The sequence below is a fragment of the Coturnix japonica genome, chromosome Z, assembly GCF_001577835.2.
Source record: "Coturnix japonica isolate 7356 chromosome Z, Coturnix japonica 2.1, whole genome shotgun sequence".
In the NCBI taxonomy this organism is placed as follows: Eukaryota; Metazoa; Chordata; class Aves; order Galliformes; family Phasianidae; genus Coturnix; species Coturnix japonica.
Genome location: NC_029547.1, coordinates 12,797,523 through 12,824,497, shown reverse-complemented (window position 1 = coordinate 12,824,497; position 26,975 = coordinate 12,797,523). Strand labels below are relative to the sequence as shown.

Genomic DNA, 26,975 nt, shown 5'->3' with positions numbered 1-26,975 from the left:
AGGGGCTGGAGTGCAATTATTCTGGTAGTTGCCAGAGTTTTGACTGATTAATTAGAGCACTGTAACGGAGACAGGCAGCAGCTCCGCCTGCCTTTGTCCAGCTACCAAGGCCTAGTGCTGAGGGAGTTGGGCTGCTGCCTTCTATTGAGCTGAGGTGGGGGTCTAGGTTTGCATGAATTCAAGAGACAGACCTGAGTCTCAAAGCAATGGGGAGGAGGGGATGGCACAGCAGCAACAAGGTGGTGGGTCCACAGTTCTGCCAATGGAAAACACATGCCTGCTGCCACGGCTGAACCCAGCTGTGCAGATACCATTGTGGGTAATGCCTCTGGAGCATCACCTGCTATTCCACAGAGCGATGCCTGCAAGTTGCATGGCCTGTAGGATTCAAGTTATACAGAGAACAATTACAGTTAGGTTAATTACACTGCTCTATCCTGACAGATAAAAATGCAGCACAAAATATCACAGCATTAGTCCCAGATGGGCTCTCTGTGCTCTATGTGGTCTGCTCACTGCCACCTCCCTCCTGCAGCAGGAAGGGAAAACCTGCAAAGCAGGAGGCAGCAGCAGCAGAAAGCACTGCTGAGAAAAGCTGGGCAAAAAAAACCACAACACCCAAACAACAGAGCTCTGGCAAACCTGCTCCTGGTCTCTCCCTCCCCACAGCCCCTCTGCTCAGTGCTGGCTGCTGGAGCAGTAAACCTCAGACGTCCATGACCTCTATATGACAGGTGCTGTGTGAGATGGATCAGGGCCCAGTGCTGTTTATTTACAACATACGTTTCTGTCTGACACATGCAGGTTGGAACAGACCACTATGATCATCTCGCCCAACCATCCACCTAGTGCACATACAGCCCACTAACCCACACCCCTAAGTATTACCTATGCACCACACCACTCTTTCTGAGAAGAAATCCTTCCAAATATCCATCCTGAACCTGCCCTGCTGTGATGTGAGGCTACTCAAACTACATCTTGCCAGTACCAGAAAAAGCAAGGAGTGAAGCCAGATGTTTCCAGCCCTGCTGTCTCTCACCACCACCACCCCCCTCACCTTTTTAGAGGTAGCACAGCTGGAGGCTGCTCTGCCCCCAAGCGATGGCTGCTGTGCTCTGAGGGGTAGGAGCACCACAAGGGATCTGAGCAATCTGCATTCCTGAGTTTAAACATCTGCTCATTCCATAAAGAGTTTTTGTCTTTTCATTAGGCAACGGTAACTAGTTTTCTGTTTGCACTTAAGCTCAATTAGCCTGCGCTACTGAAGAGCAAGGTTCTCCCACACAACACCTGATTTATTTATGCAGCAGTTTACAAAGGCATTGCACCGGTGCAATTATTCCCTGCGGCAGTACAACTCAGCCATCACTGTCTGACAGTACTGGCGGCACTGAAACAGCAACATCAGAAACTTACCAAAGGACCATCATTTCTTTGTTTGTAGGAACCAAACCGCACTACTTTTATTGTTTATTTTCTCGACATTGCCACGTACTCAAATGAAACAGTGGTCAAATAAATATCCTTTAATAAAGAAAAAAGGAATCATTTGTAAGCACCAAAACTGTGAGTATGATGTTACATCGCATGTACAAGAAGGTGAGTTCAGAACTTTGTGTACAGGTTTAATCTTTATGATAATAAAAACATGAAATACACAGCAAAAAGAAAACTTGCATGGCAGGGAATCTGCACTAAAGAAAAAGAGAGCAAAAGGCAGACAGTTACAGTTGTTTTAGTTCTTAGGTATTGCTCAGTTTACCTTTTGTATTTCAGGAGATACTTGTTGCCTAATACTTTATAGCCTTGAGCATTTTTAGGTATAGCAAATCTGCAGAGTCATTTACAATGAAGTACACATTTAACACGTTTTCTTTGCATACAACAGTGTTAAAGGACTTCCTTACTGCCAAGCACTAGTGTTCGAGTCTACCGGTAATATTGCACAAAGCTAGTGAATGGCAAACTGGTTTTGATTACTTCTCGTTTATTCAACAGGTTTATAAAAACAAACAAACAAAAGAAGTTAACATCATTAACCTTTACTGATGTCATTCATGCGAGACAATCTGCAGCCATCCCAATTCCTTGGATGTCGCGATGATGTATCTGTAAATACGTAAGACTAAATCCAACACATACAGCAAGCACAGTAACACGCTGGGAGATGTTGAGTGAGTGTCCCTGATCCCCAACACCTGTTCCGCAATTCAGAAATCAAAAGTGCTCCTGAAAGGATCTGAAAGTCAAAGCCACCTAAGGCAGAACAGTACGGAACAGGTAACAGTCTCTGCAGTGACAACGCTGCAGAGTTAGGGCTGCACTCACCAAAAGGCAATCGTCCCTCTGACTCTTTCCAAATGCTGGTTAACACCTTCAGATACTGGCTTTAAATAATACTCTACCGTCATCTTGAGTTCAGCAGAGTAAAATTCATTGCCTGGTCATTTCCATGTTAGAGGTACATCAGAGTATTCACATTTGAATGGAAAGACCTTTCCTTGTCAAATGCTGAAGCTTGGGGCCACAGAAGGTGTGCCCTCCACCACAATAAAGTACGCAGTCGCAGTCAGAGCTGGGTTTGGGTTAACAGTTAAACTGAATGGGAAGTGCAAAGAAACTTATATACAACAGCCCCTCCCAGAAATACACCGGCATGCCCACCCACCCTCAGCCCTGCTAAAAATCCTAATTTTAAGTACATGTATTAGGCAGCAATTAAATATAAACTCGTTTTATAGGAAAATTTTAAATTACAGTATATTTATAGGTTAAAAACAGCCACTGCTGTGCTTCTCACAGCACTGGTAGCGGTGTGTCAATGTGCTTACTACACTGAAGAGCAATTTGCAGTCAAGTTTGGAATGACCTCCTGTCTGTCAGCCCCGCAGCACTGAAATCACAGCGCGCTCTCCCAGTAAGGTGCTCCGTTTGCTCCTTAGCAATAAGCTTTGCTTGTTCTTAACATTAATTCTGTAGTGCTAAACATAACAATATATTGTCCATGCTTATGGAATCATTACCAGAAATATACACAGGTAAGTTAATTACATAAGCATTACAATGAAAATAAAATCTGATTACACATGTGAACAAAATCGATTTACAAATTACACTCTTGAAATTCAGTGCAACAAACAAGCGAGGGGAACGTTGACCAATGACAGTTTCTGCTTCCTCCTCTCAGTAAGTTGCATTTCAACAACACATCTGTCATTACTTTAATATTAGACATTACAGAATATAGTGCTTATATATCAAAATGATTCTTTACAAATAACATAGTGAAGTAAGTTGAGTTCTATCCCCAATGCAGCCACAAAAAAAAAAAAAACAACCAAAAAAAAAAACCAAACCAAAAACAAACACAATATATAATAATACTAAGTTATTTTACAGGTGCCTGGTGTAGGACGCAGACTGTCAGAGTTTTTAGCAAACCTTAAAAGTGATGCTTAAGGAAAATAACTACGGCACGAAAAGTAAGTGAACACGCCAAGAATATCAATCATTTCTAAAGGATCTGGAACCTCTGTGAATGAGAGGATGGAAAACACATGTTGATGCAGATACAGTTTCTGATGAACGCCTTCCTATTTGATGCTTTGGTTACCTGCAAGTTTCGTTTTTCATTTCTTGTTCTCATTCACAGATGTTTCAGTCCTCAGATAGCATCTGCACAATAAACACACATTCCACCTCCTCAGCATGATGGATCAGTCATACCGTATAGAACAGCTTTAACCAGAACCACAAAAGCAAGTTCCTAAAGATGTAAAAAGCATGAGAGCTGGCAGACTGCTTAAGATCAACAACAAGCAACAGATGGATGCAACCACCACAGCAAATCCCAGACAGAAAAGAAAAATATCAGTGATACGTAGAAAGGCCTTTTTCATGGAAATTCTCTTTCCTTGCATATGCCTAAATGATTTCCTTGTGATGATGCTCGCTATGGTGTCTCAAGGACCAACACATTCATTAGAGCTTCTATCAGCTATGGAAGAGCCAGATCTGCAGGATTGTCAGAAGTCCCGTAAGGTTCTTGTGACCACACTCTCCCCATCTGCTGCTCCCGCCGCCCCCCTGCAAACTGTCATGTCGCAGAGAAGGATGGGAAGATCGATGCATTAGTCTGCACACCATGTGTGCACAATTTCTGTATCACAGTGGGGATGTGAAATTGTGACATCTAGTGACTTGTTTAAGATTAAAACCTAGGATCTGGGGTTGTTTTTTTTTTCCCCGCAGTATGTGCGGGATATACCATTTTCATTCCATGTGGAAGATGGCAGTTCTGAACTGATATAAGCTGCTGTGCTCTGCACAACAACTATTCTTTGTGTGCACATAAAACACTTGCTCCTATGAGAAATCCATTTCTATAAACTAAGCTATTACAGGAATCTAAGATTTCAACTAAATATAAACCAGATTAAGGACAGTAATTTTTCTCAGTCATGCACACATTCAAGGCAAAGCTGACAGACCACACAGCAAATAAATCCAAAAGCTGCAGTACAGTAAAGCATTGAGCTACTTATATTTATCACAACACAACCGTAAACTGTAGACACAACACTGTGCAAAGGGACCATTGTGCCTATATTTTAGAACTATGATATTTTCTCTTGACCTCAACTTTTGCTGGAGTCCCATATGCACACTGTAAGGAATGAATATGCAGGCTGGAAAATAGGAAAAACTGACATCGTTGCTCAATCACCACTACTTATACAGCACTAAGATTCAGATAAATCGTATAACCTGAATTACCATTCTACAACAAATTCTGCTTTGTGCTGTGGCCAAAAATTTATTTAACTCAGTTTTAAAGTGTGGTGTGACTGGAAGTGAAGACAAACGCAGAGCAAAAAAACACCACTTACAGGCAACAAACGTCCAATGACTATGATAAACTTTGAAATCACGGTTATTGCTGCATGAGCACAGTGTTTGCTTACAACCACACCATTAATGAGTTCAGAAAAGCAGTTTAAGAAAAATACGCCTTGTAGCTGTAGGTCCTTGTAAAAGTCAGTATGAAGTGTGCCATAGAACCGATCTCAGGAGAGAAGCATGTAGACCTGACAACTAATACATATGGCAAAAATCAGTACAGCTCTGAAATAACTCTACTCATGGGTGCTCTAAGAATGAATGTCCACTTACCATAAATAAGGCAACAAGGTTAAGAAAATGCCTGTCAATAGCAAGGGTCCAATCAAGCTTTAATTTCAGGACAGCCACAGCAGAACAGCTGAAGGGTCCAACCTCTGAGGCTCCTGCACATTTATGTAACCTGTTACTAAAGAGAGTGCTTCTGTTTCTATTTACTGAAGTAAACAGCAAGACATGCAATGTCCTGCCAGGAACACTGACACAGCACGTGTTCCATTGTATGCCAGCAGCAAAGCATAACTTTGCTCTAAAAAAAAACCCCAAACAACACACAACAAACAAACAACAAAACCAACAAGACACTATCCCCATAGTAGTTGTTTTTTTCCCACAAGGGGAATGGTGAATGGAACGTACTACACAAGGACACAGACCGCGTACTTCTCAAACGCAGAGCATGTCACGCCAATACAAGTAAAATGCTGGTGAGAATTCAGCTTTCCTAACATTTTAACAGGCTGACTGTAGTATCACACGGTGCTTCTGGATGTTCCAAGACTCTCTCTCCCCTGACACCTCTTACCCTAGTGATACACGTTCTCAGTGCAGCTGTCAGCAGCCATCAGCCACCAAGCTTAGGATTAATTCTAAGTGTTTCATTGCAGAGGAAGTTGTAACCTTCCTTTAAAAAAAAAAAAAAAGTCATGAACAAAAGGGAACCTTTTTTTTTTCAGCCAGCAGGCCTTTGGCTATGAAGTACAAACATTTCTGCAGCCACTGAGGAGAATAAAATAAAAACAAAAGCAAGAAAAGCCTATTTTCAAAACTGAAATATCAAGTATGCTTAAGTGCTTTGATCTTTTTAAAAAGAAGGCTGCTTACAGTATTCAAACAAAGCCTTTTAAGCCAAACAGAAAAATAATTCTGAGTATGAAATTACAAAATATTGCTTCTTACAAGAAATGATAAAGTATACTTGGTTTAACACAGCTGAAAATTATTTTAAAAAAGCATGAAAATGTCTACATTAGTAAAGCTTAAGATTACAAATGACCTTCTAAAACGGTGCTGCCAGTATGTCTTCCTATAACTGCATCTTGCTGGAAACACATTCTTAAAGATGTACTGAATTCAGCTCCTACTTCTCATTATGCTGTAACCACTTGCTGTTTTTCATACTGACATACCATTTCTTCAAACTAAGAAGAAAAAAAAAAGTAATAGTTGCACATAACTGAATTTCAGCTACCATGGTGCAACAAGGAATCCTGCTCTTTCTGTAACATCTCTGCTACTTTCCTGTGAGGACCTACTTAACTGGCTTTCAAGCAGTTTCAAGCAGTCCTGCAATTCAGTGCAGGAAGGGTAGTTCTTAATACCTGTTTTGTTGTTCCAGCCAGATCACAGTTACTTTAACAGCAAATACACTCCCAGCTCAAAATGCTCTCTCCACTTAACTGGTGTCACAGTTTTATGATTCTTGGTTACTGGTGTTCCACATAACGTTATGTAGTGCACTTGGAGTTAAAAGTGTTCCTGCTCCTGTTCTTGGTACCTGTCTGGAGGAGAAGAACCAGCCCATAAACCATTGACAACTGGCCACACACTACTAATACAAATATGAAAAGTGCTTAAGAGTCAGGCATTCTTGATTACATAAAATGCATGTCAGAACAACTTAGCTTTCTACTCAAACCAAATTTTTTAGAACAAATAATGAAAAAAGTGACCTGAAAAATTTCCATTTCAAGCCCTTTTTTCCAGATGCTGAATCATTTGCCAAAGAAAGACTATATCTTTGTGAAAGAAAAGCCGCCTGCGGAACTGATGGTCAAAACTGCTGGCTCTGCATTTTCAAAATGAAGAGGAAAAGTGGTCTTCAACTGGGGGTTCCTTTCTCCCTTCAGTGGCTGTATATCACCTGTTTGGGGAAAAAAAAACAAAACAGGAACATCTGAAAAGCTAAAGAGCTTTACAAGTCCTCTCTGATCAAAGTATTAGGCAAGTCCAACATGCAAATCTTATCTGTGTCTAGAAGAAACCCTGTTTCTCTCTGTTCCCAGGGCACAACCGCTCCCAAGCTAATGACACCTTAACACACAGTATGACCAGGTCTCCTCTTCCCTATGGTATTTTTCCACTGAACACTCACCTAAGCTTGGAGAAGCCCTGGATTAAAAGGTTGTAGAGAACAGAAGATGACTTCTTCACCCAGTTACTCTGTCCATCACTCCCAGGAACCCATGTTTTGCAACTACTTACAGTACTTTGAATGTACTATTGCCATCTTTGTGTACTATAAAAGCTTGGGATACCTCTGATAACCAAAAAATCTTGCTTTGTTTTTTTACTCACATAGAATCCACTGTACATTTATGCTGCTCATTCAGCTGTACCTCAGATACAAGGAGTACCTCAGCATTACTGTACATGGCTTAGACTGAGGTATGGAAGGAACTGCTTTTAAAAAAAAGGTAATCACAACTTTGGACAGAAGTTAACTCGCACAGTAGCTAATACAAGGTATGACTAGGTCTCCTGCAGAAATTAATTACGACTGTCTTCAAACATCAATAACTAAGAAAATTATTTTAGTGTATATTTATATTTTTCCATCTACTATGCATATTCTAAGACACTTTTTGGTATTTGATAAACATAGATTTAGCTTCCATTCTTAAGGCAAATAGTCACATTACATTTAGTCTATAAGGATGCATACATTCTAAGCAAAATTTGTAAAGCAGCTGCCAAAATTCTTTTATATAACTCTTGAACCTAAAATTCCTATGCAACTGTTTTTGGATATGCAGATGTTACAGATAAAAATCAGTATATCAGTCCTTTCTTAATAAAGCATAGTACCAAACTGATATCAGTAATAACTTATAATAGTAAAAACAAAATACTATTCTGAAAGCCCTTCTTCTCTACTACTCTTCTGTAATCATGCTAGATGCTCAAGCATTCATCTCTGTGAAAATCATTTATTCTGCTGAATTTCAACACAACTTTGTTTCAGACTTTCTGTTCTAGCAGATTATTTCACACACTGATAACATGGGCCAGTTTTTCATTTCTGATCTGTTAGCCAGTTTGTACAACCATTCTTCAATCAAATCTGTCTAAGTCTCATCTCATGAGAAAAGGATTGTTTTCTTAGTAGAGTAAGACTATTAAGAGAAAGCAGGTTCTGGGTGGGTGAAAACTCCCAAGAAACACACTCAGAACTCCAGCACTACACCCTGCTTTAGGTCCAGCTGATTTCATAGGATCTCAGTGTTTGTCAGATGAGCACTCTTAAATGGGAAATGGCCAGAGCTGCAAACTGACAGGATACTTCAGATCAGTACTGCTGTAAAAGATGAAGTGAACTGGTGCACTACAGGTACCGCATAGCAGTGATTTTCAACCAACACTCTGAAATGCCTAAAGGGCTATTAAAGGTAACAAGAAAAATGTTAATTTATACAGTACAGCAATGTACTTGTAGGACTTTTGTGAGAATGCAGTTCCAATGGAAAGCACTTAGGGAGTTCACCAATTGGATTAAGAATATCTGAGGTCACTTCTGGATATGTACATGAATATACTTACAAATGTTAAATAATACTCTTGCTAAGTGATATAGGAAATGAAGAAAATAACTGCACTGAGAAAACGAAGTCAATTTGAAGGCAAGCCTTTCTTATACCTATGACTTGATTTCTAATGGTCTGCGATAGTGGGAGTTTTCAGAATGCAAAATTTCAGAGCTTTGAGTTTCAGCAAGAGTTTATTATGCTTGTTCACAGACTCAGAGTGGCCCAGGTTGGAAGGGACCTCAAGGATTATGAATCTCCAGCCCCCTTGCCACAGGCAGGGCCACTAACTTCCACATTTAATGCTAGACCAGGCTGCCCAGGGCCCCATCCAACCTGGCCTTGAACACCTCCAGGTATGGGGCATCCACAGCCTCTCTGCGCAGCCTGTGCCAGTACCTCACCACTCTCATAGAAAAGAACTTCCCCTGACACCTTCCATGGAGAAAAAAAAATGCAAAATTTACTTTCCTTTCTAAAAGTTTTAAATATAGTTATTTGAAAATAGCTTATTAGTGTACAGCTCAGCAGATGATGTGCTACACAACCAACACATTGTTGGTGACGTGCTACAACACCAATAGCTGTAGCACTTCATTGCATCTGAAGAGTGACAACTGATAAAAACTAACCAGCATAGAACTGCCTGATGGAAAGCATCAAAAATGGTTATCCTTTACTTACGACTAGCTGTGTCACACGGGTAATAAACACTAATCTTCCATGCTCTTCAAATAGCCATTTATTTTTAAACAGATCTGTAATTTTTGTTCAGAGATTGTCTCTTCTCTCCAGATTTTAAATATTCACAAATACATTTAGGGGGACCTTTTGTTCAGACTTAAGCTCAACTACACATCAGTAACAGAAAAGAACCACCACAGAAGAGCAGTGCGGTATGCCGCTGCTGTAATCAAAAATTAAGGCTAACACGGCCTTAATTTTGGAATCTAACGCCAATCTCAGCTAGGTTCTAACTTCATCTGCTGAAGCCTAACGTAAGTACTTTCAGGCACTGTAGCTTCATTTTTAATAAGTTCATGGGATTTGTGTAGGGAGCAGAAGTATAAATTGTACATATACTGCTGATAGTCTAGAAATTCAGAGTGTTCGCAGATAGAAATCAAGCTATCAAAGAGAGTCACTGAGATTACTGAGAGTTGCTGAGAGTAGCCAATGAGATTTCAGCAGTCAAATCTACAGTCCACAACTTGGAGCTATTCAGACTGAAGTGGTAAACACCACATTTTTTTTTACAAGGCCAGAAGTAATTAGAAAATAATAATAATAGCACATGTCCAAGAGTGATTGTGCTGCTTTTGCTTTGCTACGTAAGATCTTTTTAAAGTTTTAAAGCTGTAGACAGTCCCTTCAGTTCAAATTTCCTAAATGAAACCAAGCTTTTTATAGCATCTGTCCTGTCAGTATTCATCAGAAATATTCAAACAATAACAGACTAAGATATTGTCTTCAAAAACTGTCCCTTAATAGAAACCCTAATTTGCTTCAAAACGTCAGTGATACTAAATTCCTATGTGCATATTTTATCACACTGGACATCACACGGTTTAGTCACATTCATACTACGTATCCTATAATGCATGACCTGAGGCTTAGCAGCTGTTGTTTTTAAAAAAAGTGTTGAAGAAATATATATATATTCTTAAATGGATTTAATTACAGGTTAATTTTCCCAGTCTGTGCAAGGCAAACTCTCCTCTTCATCCTCTGATTCAGGTGATGCTTCTTTAATTCGTCGCAATGCTTCATGGATGCTCCTTGTCAGAGGGTCAGTATCAGGCAGAATTGTAAAGGATTCTCTCAGCACATCTTTCTGCACTTTCTTCAGTTTCACTCCTTTCCTGATCTGTGCCAAGATGTTATTGCTATCATCTTCATCAGGAAAAGGAGGGAGACTTCTTTGCTCCACTTTTCGTAAGTGAAAGCTTCCACGCTTCAAAGAAGCCAGCACTTCGTCCATCGGGGAACTCACTGCAGTAAAATCAAAATACCTTCAGTACCATTTTTACTGAATTTATTCAGTGGCTATTTATGTTTCCTACACAACCAAAAGTAGCCACATGCAATTAATGTAATAATCCAACAGCATATATAGTATAGCAAGTATAAAGGAGACTGCAGTTTCAATTTCATCATCCTGCACCTCTATTTTTGTATTAGCCTCCAAATTTATCTTCACTATCACCAGGTCAAAACTAGATTATACAAACAATTATAATTTCTGAAACGAAAGAACCTTATAGTATGTAAGTAGAAAAGCTTTCTGAAAACAGCTTTCCTATCACAAGTCAGGAAAATCAAAATATCTGCAATGAGTAAAACATAATGAAAGTGCACATTACTTTGTATTTCTTGTCTTGGAAACTTAGGTAGCGAACAGGTATTGGATTGTGCAGCAACAGGAGGAGAATGTATATTTTCTGCACTTGTATTCTGTGGCCAGTTTTACCTACTGTATAAGTACTAATGCATTCCAGTGAGGGAAGCAGTACAGCCAACTGCCACAGGGTTTATTTTACTGCTCATTTGTATTAAGATATGTACAAGCACCTAGTTACAATGTGCCTGCACAGATTACTTTCCTTTATAATTATGAGAGAAGTAAGAGCATACACTTTATCACACATCCTTCCTTTGTGACCAATCTGAAGCTAATTCTCTGAAGAAATAAAGATTGGGCTTTGGCTTTTTTAAGAGATATAGGTAGGTTAGATTTCTATGTCAGAGAATGTGATACAATAACCAGTACAGTTCAGTTAGCAAACACTAGCACATATCTGTCAACAGATGAATAACCAGCTCCAACTCTTTTCTTTCTAAAACCTCCTTTGTATTTACAAGTGGACCTTGTCCAGATGACTAATGGCTCAGACAACTGGAACGGACATAAGGAAAAGGCAGAAGATAATGGATTGCACATTTGAGGGAGAAAGGAAACACTGTTAAGCACTCATCTGTTGTAGGCTGACATCACTGAAGATGCTTAGAGATTTGGAACATCTACCTTTCAAAATCCACAGAATAGCAGGTAGTGCACAGCTGCTAACATTAATGATGCGCTTAAGAGGGGGGGTATAACTTGTTTTTCTTTTTGTCATTTTATGATGTATTTCAAGTTGCACACAACTTACATTTTATATAAAATGGAAACAACACAGGTATCAGAAAACAGAAATCAATGGAGCACAGCAGCATCAGTATTTATAATGAACTAAAGACACTTATGACTTGCACGACTCCTAAGAGCTTAAGAAGTCTGGAACTATTCAGTTGCTTCAAGGTATTTCAATCATTTAAGGAACTAAAGGGAAAAACTCTGATTTCTGTCTGATTGGTGAAAACAACTCCAATTCTAAATGCATGAAGAAACATGTCAACTGAGGGATGTTTCCTGCAGTTGTAATTGACAAATGCAAATAGAATTTCCAATGAAAAGCCATGTTACAGTACTGCAAATCATGGCCTGCATCAGGCACTTTCCTCAGCAATGTTCAGTACAACAGTTCAGTTCTTTTGAAAATTCTATATCCAATTCTCATAAAAAGACTCCACATTAATATTGCACATCTTATCTAAAAATAGTTTTGGTTGCCACCTCCCCATTTTATATATGATATAAAGGAGAAACGGTTAAAAGCAGGTATCACAGTCACTCAGCAAAGTTGTAACAAATCTACCAGCTCAGCCCTTGCCCTACATACTTACCAGCAAAGTCTCTAATGAAGCTACATGCTTGGGTGGTTTATTATAAGTTTAATTCTCAACTACAGTTAAATGAATATATCCTTATTTGGCTCTCAAGATGACTTAAGTTGTGGACTTTTCTATGAAAATTTGAAGAAACCTTGAAGAAAACATTCTCAAGGTTTCCTATGTCCCAGGACAATACTTGTTTTATTATGTCATAAATTATGTAAAATGCTGTTTTGAAAAAAAAAACAAGCACAAAACAAAACATTGCACCCTCCGGTGAAGCTACCTGTAAGCAAGATAAGAAAAGGTTCTTTAAAGTAACTTTTAGCTACACTTTCTAGCTGATTTGATATGATGTATCATATAATCAGTTCCACAAGTTGTTCAATTAAACAAAAAACATGTACATATTATGCTGTCGTAAGGAAGCTACAATTAGTTTGCCAACAGTTGCCAATATTCTTTAAGTCATTAATGATTATAGTTAAATCACAGCATAGACTTCTCCATATAGCAGTACAGCAGAGGAATAGATATACATTACAACTAAATGCACAGGAATGCAAACATTACCTCTCCTTCTCTGTAAACCCTCTAGATCACCTGTCTTCTTAAGCTTCTTCTTGGCACTGACTAGTTGACTGCTGTCAAATAGATATGCTGTTGGGACACTGGAAGAGTGCTGGACTCCCTTCTCTTCACTTTGACGTTTGACAAAGCTGCCGCTTTTCTCCAAGGATTTGGTGGTATCTTCCTTGGATGGCAGAGGTGGAGGTGGAGGCAGAGGTGGTGGAGGCAAAGGGGGTGGAAGAGGTACTACACTAACAGTTTCTGTTTGCTGCTCAGTACTGATGAGTGGAGAAGGACTAACTTGAGGCAGTTCAGACGTAACACTGCTGGGAGGTAACAAGATATCTTGAAGTTGTTCTAAGCTCGTGGATTCCTGCACTTGCAAAGGCTTAACTGCGTTTTCCATTTCCACCTCTTCACTTTTCTCTTGGATTTGTATGGTTGCTGGCAAAGATTGAGGCTGATCTACAGAAGGTGCTGAGCTGGCTGCACATTTTCTTCTTGCATGAGCCAGTCGTAGTCTGGTTGATTTAAGTATTACTTGGCCAGGGTACCGCTGGAGTATAAAAGTTAATTACAATTAGGTAAGTAAGTGTAGAAGACTATTTTAGATACTGAATACTTGTCATTAGGGCTTGCTTTTCCAACCAACAGAATTCATCTATTGTTTTCATTCATTTTGCTCTAGACATAAAACCAAAGCAAACGGTATCCTTACCTTTATGTACATATAATACATTTTTCTGATTTCAATTCTGAGTTAAACCATAAATTATACACAACTGGTCTAGGGATACACATAAGTCAAGATTAGGATTTCATTAATAAACAGTACTGTTTTTTCTTAAAATTCCTACTTGCTTCTCTTCCCCAAAGCTGCTTAAAGACTCTCCCCACAACAAAGACCACTCCAGCCTAAAACACTGGCTTTAGATGTGAATCATACCACTCAAAGTTTCCTCTAATAAACTGTAACAGGAAGGGGCAAGTATTGACAGATGTTCTGAAGTCAGTGGTGGTGCAGCTTTACCAGATGGCAATGCTACTTGCAGGAAATACCATTTGGATTATTTTTCTAAGAAAGCCTGTTAAATGCCTTGCCACAATGTGTAGATGTAGGAGAACAGAAGCTTATTATGGTACTGATAACATGAGAGAGATTTGCTACAACCAGTGCCATACTTTGTGATAGATTTCCCAAAGAGTAATTAACTATCTAGTAGAACAAACTAACAAATAGTATAGACTTGTCCTGGGAGGAGTGAAAATTTATTCTGGAAAAAAACAAAAGCATAAGAATAGGACAAGTCTTCTGTTACCTGTTTAAATGTGCGAAGTCTGTCCAGTGTTTTCTGACGTTCCTGACTAACCCAGGAGCTCTTTCTTTCCTCTTCATCTTGTAGCTGATCTCGCTTCTGAGAACACAGATAGAAAATACAAATATTACATCTAAAGCAATATCTAACATCATAAAAATACTGTATTTAAATAACTCTTCTAATAATTGTAATGAATCGTTTCATGTTCTGTTTTCCAAATAAAAACATTTGAGAATTTCAAAACTTTTCTACTGCCTTCCCCTCAAATAACAGAACAGATTTCCTATTTTGTAACTGTAACGAAATGCAAGGCTTGGTAAAAAGATTTCAGCATGGAACCGGAGAAGTTTTTGCCTTGAAAGATGATAAGTAGCATATTCAGCAACAATATTAAACTGAAGTTCTAAATTTTATTATCTTGAAGTGGATTATTTAATCTAGCCTGATTTTCTGAAATCTATTTTTAAAACTGTTTGAAGCTCTTCCTCACTAAGCTAAGACAGTAGTTGGTTTTTTTTTGTTTGGGGTTCTTAACTTAGGGGAAGTGTATTTCTTTCCATCCACTTCTATTAATTAGTCATCTGCTTTCTTTCAGTTACTTATCCTTTGAAACAAAACACTTCAGTCAAATTTATTGAAAATGGGTACTCAGTATCAAATGGCAAAAGTCATTCTTAAGGAATAAGTACAGAATTTATCAGAAGAATATACCACAGAACAAATGACTACAAAGAGAAACATCAGAAGCATTAACAGCAGCCTTAATTAAGACTCATGGCATCAAATGTAACTAAAAAAAGCTGACATGTATTGTTAAAAGTTCAGAGCCTTCGTGAACTTTTATCCTTCCTCAATCAACATAAAAGCAGAGTCAGATTAACTGGGATATTCATAATTTAGCTAGTAGTCCTTTCCAAGAGCCAGCTTCTGTGTTTTCTAAAGAGATATGTATAGACAGATGCATTGAAGATGCATAGAAAATGGTTAAGATGGGAGACAAAAAGGAGAAAGCAATAAAATATACATTCTTTGAAATAATATATATAAAATACTCAATGTAATTGAGTAGCAGGGAAAAGAAATTACTAGAATATAAAGAAAAGATTATAGCAAGAAGAAAGTACAGTTCTACCACCACACCTATGTTTTAAACATGCAGCCTGGTCAAAGGCTGTGTGTGTGTGTCTGTGTAAAAACCTATTTTACAACAATAATGGATATTGCTCAGTCAAGTTAAGGCACATCTTTAACGTAAGTCAGCAAACCCATGAAATAAATAATAAAAAGGCCCTTAGTATTTAACAGACAAAATCACAGAATCATTGAATCTTTTGAGCCAGAAAGGGTCTTTAGAGGTCAGCAAGTCCTAATTCCCCAGCAATGAGTAAGATTACTTACAGCTACACCATGTTGCTCAGAGCCCCATTCAGCCTGACCTTGAATGTCTGCAAGGACAGGGCTTCTAACAACTCTCTGGGCAAGTGTCTCGCAATCTTTATTGGTATGAGTTTCTTTCTCATACCCCATCTAAATCTCTCCTCCTTTAATTTAAAACTATTTCCCCTTGACCTATCACAAAATACACCACTAAAGAATCTGTCTCCTTTTCTTAGAGCCAACCCTTTTAGATACTGGAAGTCCACTATCAAGTCTCCCTGGAGCCTTTTCTTCTCCAGGCTGATCAGTCCCAGGTCTCCTAGCTCATTCTTGCAGGGGAGGTGTTCCACCCCTTGAATTGTTTTTCCTTCTGGACACAAAACAGGCTCATGTCTCTCCTGTAATTAGGACTCTCCACTGGACTTCATACTCCAGGTGAGATCTCACCAGTGCCAAGTAGAGGCACAGGATCACCTCCCTAATCTGCTGACTGAGCTCATCAAGTCTTTTATTCTTCGGTGCGATAAACGGACTGTAGTCAATACAGTAGAATTATTAGCCTTATATTAAGAAATGAAAAGAATACCTATTCTTCCAAACTCCTGAAAAAGTATTCTGGTAAGCATAGCTTTTCATAACATAAATTATGCAGCTGACTTGGATAAATGTATCAATATTAAAAATGTAAAAGGATAACTGAGAATCATTTTCAATAATCTAACTGAAGCCTGAATTTAAGACTTAGATTTCAACACATCTTTGTAAGTTATCTTTATTAAATATGGATGTTACATCAGCATTAAAGACCTAGCCCATAGTTTGAACAGTCTTTTAAAAAGTCTGTTACGTACAACACAACAGTTGGACAAGGTAGCCTATTCTGCGTTGCAGCACTACATAGAGAAATGTGGAACAAGATCCAGAACTATGTCAGAAATTCTGCATGCAGCCGAATTCTAGCAGTAATTGTTTAGACTGTGAATCAAGTATTAGCTTTTTTTTTTTTTTTATTGGGTTCAGCATCATCCTAACACAGCAATATGTTATTCCTTACCAGCATAATACAAGATAGAAATCTGATCTGATATTATACTACTGAACTGTTATGGTTTTGTGATTTGGTTGGTGTTGGTATTCCACATCAGAACATCATGTGGAATAACAGGAGTTAAGGGGACAAGTTTTTTTCTGTGGACTGCCTTAAATGGGCATGTGGGGAGCGGCACCGGAGGGGAAGTCGGGAAGGGGACGGGGTTTCTGGCCCGGCTCCCTGCGAGGAGACAGCGTGGTCGGAACTTCCCGCCTCCCACAGCCCGTCGGTGAGATTGGGACTTGGTTTTCTCCTTGTTGAAACTCTCTCGTTGTTGTTTAGTGTTATTGGGTTTATTAAACTGCCGTTCATTCTCAGATCATTCTTCTTTTTTACTCCTTCATTTTTCTTTTTAGACCCAATTGCAATCTCCCTTCCCTTCCCCTCTCCCAAAGCGCACGTGGTTGGGCCAGCCGCGCCATGCCATGCTGTTAGAGAAGGGAGGCACTTTTGTTCCTGCTCCCCTGGGTTTGTTCCCACTGTCACGGAGTGAGCTCTAAAGAGAACTCCGTGACATGAACATATAACGAGCAATGCAAGTTATCATTTAAATGCCTGCTGAACAGCAGAAAGCTCAAACTTACTAGCTGAACAGTGTGGTGCGTTTTGTACTCCTCTTCACTCTGTTGACGCTGCTGGATCTTTTCATTATGCTTTGCAATACAAATCTCCTGTAGAGACAAAAGATGATGTCTATAAAATGTGAATTCCAAATATCAGTGTTCAGATCATAATGTAATATTTAGCAAACAGAACTAAGAATTAGAAAAAATAAAAATTACAAAGCCCATTTCAGACAACCAAATTTAAAAAGTTGATTTAACTTACAAAAAACCCACAAAATGTAAAAAAAAAAAATAATAATAAAACTCAAGAGAATTAAATACAAGTCTGTTACTTTTAGTTGAAAAAAGAATACACAACTGCTGTTTGAAAAGTCTCTTCTACAGAATGAGTAAATAAGTGGTAAGAAACGCTGATTGGTTAAACACCTCACAAAACTTTTGTGCAAGCCGTGTATTTGTATACATGGGTAATAACTAACTCTCAAATAAATTATGTATTTCTGTTTCTGGAACAAGGAAGCTACCCATGTACAAGTGTGAGTTCCTCTTTACATAAACAACCTGTAACCACAAACATTAATAAAGTTATTACAATTTTATGAACATACAAACAGGCTCACTTTTCATACCAAGTTGGTGTCTATAGTACATGGCTTAAAAGCAAGCATTTACACGGTATCACAGAATCATCGAGGCTGGGAGGGGCCTGTGGAGTTCATCCAGTCCAATTATCCAGCTAAACTAAGTTTGCTAGAGCAGGTTACACAGGAAAGTGACCAAGCAGGTTTGGACTATCTACAGAGAAGGATACAGACCAATACAGGACATCTGGAGGCTGGAGTCTACGAAGCTACCTGACCAGGGGGAGCCTGATGACAAGGCCTTCTTGTTAAAAAAATGCATTGCACTCAGGCTCTCATCCTGATGGGAGATTTCAACCACCCAAATATCTGCTGAGAAACAACACAGTGGGCTGCAAGCAATTCAGGAGACTCCTGAAGAGTATGGAAGAAAACTTCCTGACCCAGGTACTGGACAGACCAACCAGCAGTGAATGTCACTGGACCTGGACCTGCTGCTCATCAGTGCAGAAGAGCTCATTAAAGAGGTTAAGGTAGCAGGTGCTCAGGGCTGTAGTGACCATGTCCTTCCTGGTCACGTTCACAATCTCAAGGAATATAGGTCTGGAACCCGGGCAGCCTGAACTGGTGGTTTGCAACCCTGTAGGGTGGCTCTGTGGTTCAAACTAGATAATCTTATAAGGTCCCTTCCGACCTAAGGCTTTCTATGATTCCGTGAAGCTGAGCACATTCTATTTCTTGGTGTTTTTTTGCACGCTGGCAACAATAGTGAAAGATAATATGAACAGTACTTTGGTATGTAAATTACAGGAACATATTCTCACAACTAATTGAGGCCATGCTTTCCTGATTTTTTTTTGTTTAGCATCAATATTTAAATCTTTCTGAATATGAGCAACAGTGAAATATATTTTAAGTACGTAAAGAAAGAGGATAAGCTGGACAGAAACATCCTTGGTACTGATTTCATACTAATAAAGTGGCCTACTTTAATATATTAGTTCTGCATGACTGGAAATAATACTAAGAAAAACCCCACAACTAGGAGGGGCTGAAAACATGTTATGGCACAGTATTAGAACTCTGAATCATCTTAATTACCAAATGTTCTTAACAAAGAAAGGCTGCAATTTCTTAGGGATAAATTTGAGGTTCTACATGGACAAGATTAAACTTCCACAAACAAAGGATGATGGGTAAAACAATGAGGTGGAAATATGAAAGAAAACAAAATTTATCATATGGTGGATGACAAGTTGAATATAAATAATTAACCTCATACTCTTCTTATAAAAGAAAAGATTATTCCAATGATGGTATGATTCTATAATTGATAATATAGCCTGCCATATATGTGACATAATCCTTCATATTATGGACTATTTAAAACCTTAGTGGGGGCATTATGATCAGTTGGAGGAGCCACACTTCATAAGAGATGATGACCAATTGTGCAAACATCAGAAAGTATCTAGAAGTACTGTTTTTGGCCATTAATCACTTGACCCATTTCTGTAGTTATATTCAAAAGACAGATAAAGAGAACTGATCAACCACTTAACTTTTATCCCTGGATAAGCTAATACATTCAAAACCAATAATACATAATATAGTGAAAAGAGGTCTGTATTAGTGTTGTATTTAGTTGGTTCCAGTGAATTTTGCTTTCATATTGAATAACATCCCAATTAAAAAAAATATCTTCTCATTTAGTAAACTGAGGTACCTGCAGAAATCATATTTTAAGATTTCTATGTAGTTATGCCCTTAGAAAATAATAGTTATGTTATGAAAGCATACCAAGTAACCTTATGTTAGCTGACACTGCATACATCTGCTTAGGCATGGGCTGCACTCTAGCCTGTATGCTTGTGAAACTGTAAAAATCTCCTATTGGCAGCATGTGAAGATTTTTAAGTGAAAGCATGCACTATAAGAAAGGCCCAAACAACTTCATCAGTGGCTCCTTCTCTCAGCTGCTCATGATAAACACTTTTACTGGATGTGAAATTATTCTATTCATAACTCTGTTCCTGAAATATTTTTTCTACACACCTCCTAGGTTATCTTTATTATCATAATATGCTAGAAATCTAGCTCTGTAATAAATCAGATGTTTGTTTCATGCTACAACTTAATTAATACTACTCTGCAGCCAGCAGGGGGTAGACTGGGCTAACAATAGAGAGAGAGATTTCATAAAATATTCATAAAACCCGTTAAAGTAACAAGAAAAATAATGAGTACTTTTTCTTTTGTAACTCCCAATAAGACGAAGGAACTTCAGAAGATGATTGCTTAATAAATGCAATTTATTTTGAGTAAAAAATATGAGTATAGAGCTTATATTCACGTTAGTAAAATATCAGTACAGCGAAACTGTGCTGACCTCAGTAAAGTCAAATTCTTAAAAAACATCTGGCTCAATACTGAGAGTACTAACAGATCTGTAAGAGAAGTTTCTAAGTAAAAACAAAACTATTTGACAGTGTCCTAAAACATAAAAAAAACATGAACTACATGAAGAAGGAAAGAATTTCTGAAAAAGTAAATATAAACTTCTTTGACTGTAATCATTTTCATCTTATTCTAAACATTGTAATGGTTTATCTGTTGCTACATTATCTCCTTAACAGAGAAGACAATTTTAAGTACTTGGTTCAATGCTTCCTTAATCTCTCTTCACCATATTTTGTTAATCATATAAAACAGAAAATATGAAGATTTTAATTTAAAATGGAATCTCAGTTAAGACAGCACTAAAGTGGAAACGCTTTTTTTTAACAAGTATTACATTGTTCTCTAAAAACTTTTATCTATTCATTAAATTATCGCATTAATAATGCATATTGATCTAAGTGTTAACTGCTAGAGAACAATGAACAAGTCATTCTGGAAAAAGGAATGAATATATTTGCCTACATTTGACATGGCACATCAAAATCTTTGCTGCACAGATAAAACTTTCAACACAATATTTCAACCATGAAACACATAAAATGAAACCAAACCTCTTAATTCATAATAGCAAACCTAGCTTCATTAATTAAGAATGCATGCTGGACATCATATATAGCTGCCTTTCCTTAGAAGGACAGAAGTAAGAGAATAAAAATATAACCCATGAATGAGAAAACATCCTTGAAGATCTTCTGCAAAATATTAATCAAGACAAATCTGCTCTCAGTAAAAAAATGCTAGAATCTCCACATGCGAGTGATTTGATAAGTTAATAGAGATAATATACTTCTTTATTTGCCTAATTACATTATAAAACAACTTTTAATATATAGTAAATATAATCCACGGAATTTCTAAGATGTGGAAGTTGAATGTAATGTAATATAATCTTTTGAAATTTAATTGTGAAGTTTAAGTTTGCTAACAGTGACAGAAATTTGCAATTTATTAGTACCTTTTTATTTCTGAGGTAGGCTTTCTTGGCTGAAATTCGTCCACGCCTTGCTTCCAGCTGGCGGATTTTTTGTTGTAACTTTTGCAGCTCCTCTTTTTGCAAGTGTACGGATGTTGCTGGATCCTCCTTTTCAAGCATTGCTTCCATACTTTCGTAAGTATCATAATATACCACTTCATCTCTCTTCTCTGTTTTAAAAAGATGAGCAATGAGAAAGTCAAATCAGTAGCATGTCTTTGGTCAACATCTTGTTTTGTTACAAGACAATGCCACCCTGTGCTGCAGGATTTAATGCATAAGAATACTACAGTCATTTCAGAAGAAGAGTAGAAGCAGAAGGTTAGAAGCTTGTCATTCAGGTAAGCTCAAGCATTAAAGAACAAACAACACTGAAGATGTGGCACTTCTGTATGTGAACCAACTTGATTACAGGGCCGATGCATGCCTTTGGATCACTTGGCTAATACAAGGAACCCACACAATACAGTAATGTCCTCTCGACTTCACTACAAAGTTCAGAATGCGTAGATTCTTTATGATGTCTCTAAGCATGAGATTCTTTTGCCACAAGCTACTATTACAAGGGAAATTAGGCAATACATTGCCAGTAATCCTCTCAGGAGGTTTCCAACCTTCCAGTTACTGCCTGTGCTTAGAGGCAGCAGTGGGAAGGAAACTTAAAGGCAGTTATTCAAAACATTACAGGTTTATCAATACACGATTTTCAACCTCCCAAGTGAAGCATTCAGTGTAACATTCAGCTCAGGTCTGATAGCTTGACTTCTCATCACCAAGAAAGAAAGAAAGATGATTTCAGATCCTTACAAAATATTTTGATGAAGCAGCAGCAAAGGTTTCTTGTTCCCCATTTCACTGGCATAGTAGTAGGAATTGCTTGTAGTATACCAAAAAGGATACACGATAGTACTGACTTTAACTGGCAGCTATAACTAGCTTGACTGTCAAGAATCTACTCCACAGCATCAACAAGCTTCCTCATTTGGTGACAAGATGAGGGTAAATGGCCTCAAGTTGCACCAGGGTGAGTTTAGGTTGGATATCAGGAAACACTTCTTTACAGAAAGGGTTGTTAAGCCCTGGAATAGGCTGCCCAGGGAGGTTTTTGAGTCACCATTCCTGGATGTGTATAAAAACCATTTGGATGTGGTGCTCAGGGACATGATTTAGTGGAGGGTTGTTAGAGTTAGGGATAGTATGGTTAGCATGTGGTTGGACTTGATGATCTTTAAGGTCTTTTCCGGCCTGAGCAATTCTATGATCCTATAATTCCTCCTTCATCAGCTATGTCTTAGGAAGACTGTGGCTTTCTCCTATTTCTGCCCTTATATTATACAGTGAAAAGGACAGGATGTTTTTCAGAATACTGTCAATTTCAAAAGTGGTTGCTAGTTCAGATCATTTGTGCATAAGGTCTCTGCTTCAGCCAAAATCTTGATTACATAATGTTAATTTTGAGTCAGCAGGATATAGTACTACCAGAAAAACTAGCAATAAATATCAGATCTCTTAAAGTCTTTAGAGTAGTGCACGGTATACAGACTTTCATCCAGACATAAAGCTATGAAGTCATTAGAACCCACTTTGAAACAGTGAGTAAAAAACAAGAACTATGGCTAATACCAATTGTATTTCCCTACACACTTACAAAGTAGAAGAATTCGCTTGCTTTAGAATGCAATTTCATTAAAAGTTAAGGATAACAATTTATGAATGAAGCCCTAACAACTCAGCTGCAAAACTGTCAAAATGTTAAATATTGTTTTACTGTTGGATAGGCATGGGTAGGGTAAGACTCTTTAAGGTTCTAACCTAACAAATTCACATTTTTGGAACATAAGTATTTGATTAATGATGTTAAAAGACTACTACTGCCATTTAAACTAAGATTATACATTATTTAATAGTTTTCAGACCCAGTGTGTTGGATTTGCAAAAAAAAAAAAAAAAGTTTTCCTTCTAGCTTACAACTTGCAAATCCAAACTCATAAGGAAATCAAATTATGCTCTCAAGAAATCCTCAGCCAGAACTTCATCTGTAGTTTTGCCGATATCCCATGAATTGGAACAGAATCCAAAGATCTTCTGATACATCAATGCAGAGCCAGTATAGTCAGCAAAGACAGAACAACAACAGACTCTAGAAGTCACTATATCACACGTATCAAATCAGTTTGTAAGCATTTAAGCAAAATTCCAACATGCTTAGGAACTGTGTTTTTTGTTTTCTGTGATATGACAAGATTAGTTAAAACAGTAGTTTCTTCTATCTCCAGTTAAACATAAATAAATAGTTTTGGTTTTTTTTGTTTTTTAAAGAGTATTCTATAAATTTAAAAGAACAAAGGAAGCCAGAACAGTCAAATATTTTGTTGCGAGCAGAACAGGAGACAGTTTGTATTTTTAGCAGACTAGGGGCTTTGTTTTACCACAGGTCAAGCTGAAAGCCTAAATTTTTGGGGTGATTTTTTTTTTTTTTTTTTTTTTTTTTAAGATTTCTAGAGAAAAGATTTGTTAAAACTTACATTGACCAATTATGTTTTAGCAGGAGACCTGATCTCTGAAGGCCCTCTGGTATCACTACATGGAAGGATTTTGATACAAACTTCTGATAAATTTCTTCTCAGTCTCATGTTCAAGTGTGTTCTTTTGGTATAATTAATCACTACTCACTACTCAACCACAAACAACAATATGCATACAGCAACAACAAACTTTCCACAAAGACACACTGTTAAAGGTCTTACTCTCCATTTATGTCACTTGATAATTTTCAATCCCCAGCTCCTACACATGCAGTTAACTTTGTTGCCATCACAAGCCTGAAGGTAGGACATTTACACAACAGCAAGAGCAATGTGGAGTAATGTTTTCTCATTCTCCAGAGGCAACTACAACCTACCTTCACATCTCTGCTCTTTCAAATGACTTTTCTATCCTTAAAAAAAGAAAAGGCTACATAAGCCCTATACTCTAAATAATAAAAAAGAGCTTATGTGAATAAAAACCATTAAGCATAAAAGGGTCCAGAGACAGAAGAATTCAAAAACACTGTACTGTTTCCTTATACCATTTCTTTAGTTTCTGATTACACAAGACAGTTTGGAAATAAGAGGCTTGCACCACTGCTCTACACCAATGTGACTGTGATAAAAGCAGCTTCAAGATTTTGCTGAAGAATTCTGTTTTACAGGAAGATCTTTTGGAAACCAGTCACTTTTAAGCAATGAGTGCAAGTTTTTAATCACATCAGACCAGCAATAAAGACATTTCTTCCTGCTTGAATTTAGTTTTCCTAAACTTTACATAGAATCTTATTTGCTACTTTTCAAACACAGACAATGAGAACCATGCTAAAGCTCCTGTATTTTTATTGCCTATAAACAAGCATAAATTTAATTTAAGAGCACTTATGTTTGAATATCCAGCTTGTCACATGGTAGAGAAACTGTTCTCATTTCATTCCCATGAGAGAATTATCTTTTTTTCAGATGATGTGTAAAGTTAAAATGCACAAAGTACCTGATATCAGCCTTCTGATGCTTTCAAGTTGTGCTGTCAGCAGCAACTCTTCATATTTCAAGATCTCAAACTGCACTTCATATAACTGAAGCTGCAGATCATAATAGTCGGCTTCTAACTGATCCAAGTGGGCTATGGCTTCTGTACCACCCTTCAGACTTTGCATCTAAGTGGAAAGAGGGAAAAAAAAAAAAAAGAATAAATACACACATTCAGGATAAAGAAAATAAAACGACAGATTTTATCATTACAGCCAGGTACAGTCTAGTATACTAAATAAGGCATGTTAAAATTGAATACATCAAGAGCAGAAGGCTGGTTTTGACCCACACACTACTAGGCAACTACAATACTTGACATTTTTTTCAATATGGTAGATTACTCCTGATGGCTAAAGTGCTAAACTACATAGTAAGCAGTGTGAAATAACCCTATCACTCTTACTCTCCTACCTGATTCTCACAAGAGATTCTATGTCCTTATCTTCAATTAAAAACAAACAAACAAAAAACGGCATCTACAAAACTACCTCAAAATTATCACTGTAGCTGAAGCAGGGAAAAAAATGAGAGGTGGCACAAACAGGGAAACTTTACTGAGAAGCTTATTTCAAAATTTTAAAAAAGAAAAAAAAAAAAGCTCTTTATACTATCTTTTTCAAAATATTTATTAAAAAAAATCCTAACTTTTGTCTAGTGTTGCAGCTGGAGAGGAAAAAACACACCCCCTCACCCCAACCCATCAAAAAGAAAAAGAAAATACCAAGGTCTATCCCCTCAGAATGTAGAGAATCTTATAGCAGCCTTGTTTCTGGAGTCTTTCAAAGAACAAAAAAAGGAGTAGTTAAGCTCTAGTATGTTTTTCAATAATTACTTGGGGCTCTAGTCTGAAAAAGCAACACAAGAAACACCAAGTATGATCTTAGGTCATTCTCCTGACTTCAGGCAGGCATGCATGCATTCAGCAAAACAGTATTTAAATATTGTCGGTTATCTAAAAAGTTGGCCAATCAGATCACATTTAAGAAACACTTATATTTTCACTTCAGAGCAAATTCTAAGCCATGCAGCTCTACAGTTTGCACACAGAACTGCTAAGGTCACAATCAAACTCTCTACCTTCTCAAAAATTCATGCCTTACAGTTTCCCCGATACAAAGGATGAAAGTAAATCTAATTTTTACTGAAGACTTGCAATCTGTCTTAATGTTCTAATAGAAGGGGATCCAGTCACCACAGGATAGTGACTCCAGCACTAAAACGGGACATCTGCCAAGGGAAAATGAAGGATCTATCCAACTATACATTTAAAACAAAAAACAAAAAAAAAAAACCAAAAACTTGCTACTGGATTTTTACACTTTGATGGTCTCTTGAGGGACCAAGGCTGTCCAAAACCACAGAACAGTTTTCTAGGTTTAATTTATCATATATATTTAGACATAATTACACTAGATCAGAAAAAACCCTGTACTGAATCAAACACAAAAAAAGTATCTTATTCCTTCAGACAAAGTTTGGAATAGCAAATATCCATAAAGATGAAATATAGCAGCAACACAAAATGGTTTAACACAAAATGGTTCAGTCTCTCTCATCTTGCAGCTCAAGACTTCTCGAGCGGCCTTTTATGCTGAATACACTCCCTTGATTTTACTACATGACTTTGCCCTATCCCCCTCTTTAATAGTGTGTAAGCTCTTAGCATCTGAATCGTTATCCACTGTCAGATTTCACAGTTTAATAAAGAGTGAGGAAACATCTCCCTTAATTACACTTTGTTTTGTCTGAGATTAACAGATGGAAGAACTGTGAATTGACTCTTAGAATTTCTATTCTTAAAATTTGCTACTACACTATCTGAATGCGTTTTTTTCCCCTCAGATACCAGCCAGAAAAGATGAAAAGTCTGTGTTTATCATAAATCTTACAATCAAAAACACATAGTTCTTATGTTTTATATCAGTGACACCAGTATATCTTGTTAAGATGGTCTACTACCATCTCCATAGCCAATTATTATCAAATCAGTAAACAAAATAAAGATGGCAAGTTTTTAGGGCAGCAGAACTTATTTCTTCTGAATTTCCCAGTTTTTA

General features: G+C 37.6%; 1 protein-coding gene across 1 annotated transcript in view; it reads right to left on the bottom strand.

Moving 5' to 3' along the window:
- Positions 1-1,513: 1,513 nt before the first annotated feature.
- JMY (junction mediating and regulatory protein, p53 cofactor) overlaps positions 1,514-26,975 on the bottom strand; it is a 58,183-nt gene continuing 32,721 nt past the window's right edge. The window contains exons 5-11 of the mRNA XM_015848570.2: positions 24,878-25,043; positions 21,338-21,525; positions 17,360-17,446; positions 14,309-14,404; positions 12,993-13,545; positions 10,387-10,697; positions 1,514-7,045 (exon numbers count right to left, since the gene is read on the bottom strand). Coding sequence (XP_015704056.1) covers positions 10,390-10,697; positions 12,993-13,545; positions 14,309-14,404; positions 17,360-17,446; positions 21,338-21,525; positions 24,878-25,043 — 1,398 coding nt within the window. The 3' untranslated portion in view covers positions 1,514-7,045; positions 10,387-10,389. The remainder of the gene's footprint in view (positions 7,046-10,386; positions 10,698-12,992; positions 13,546-14,308; positions 14,405-17,359; positions 17,447-21,337; positions 21,526-24,877; positions 25,044-26,975) is intronic.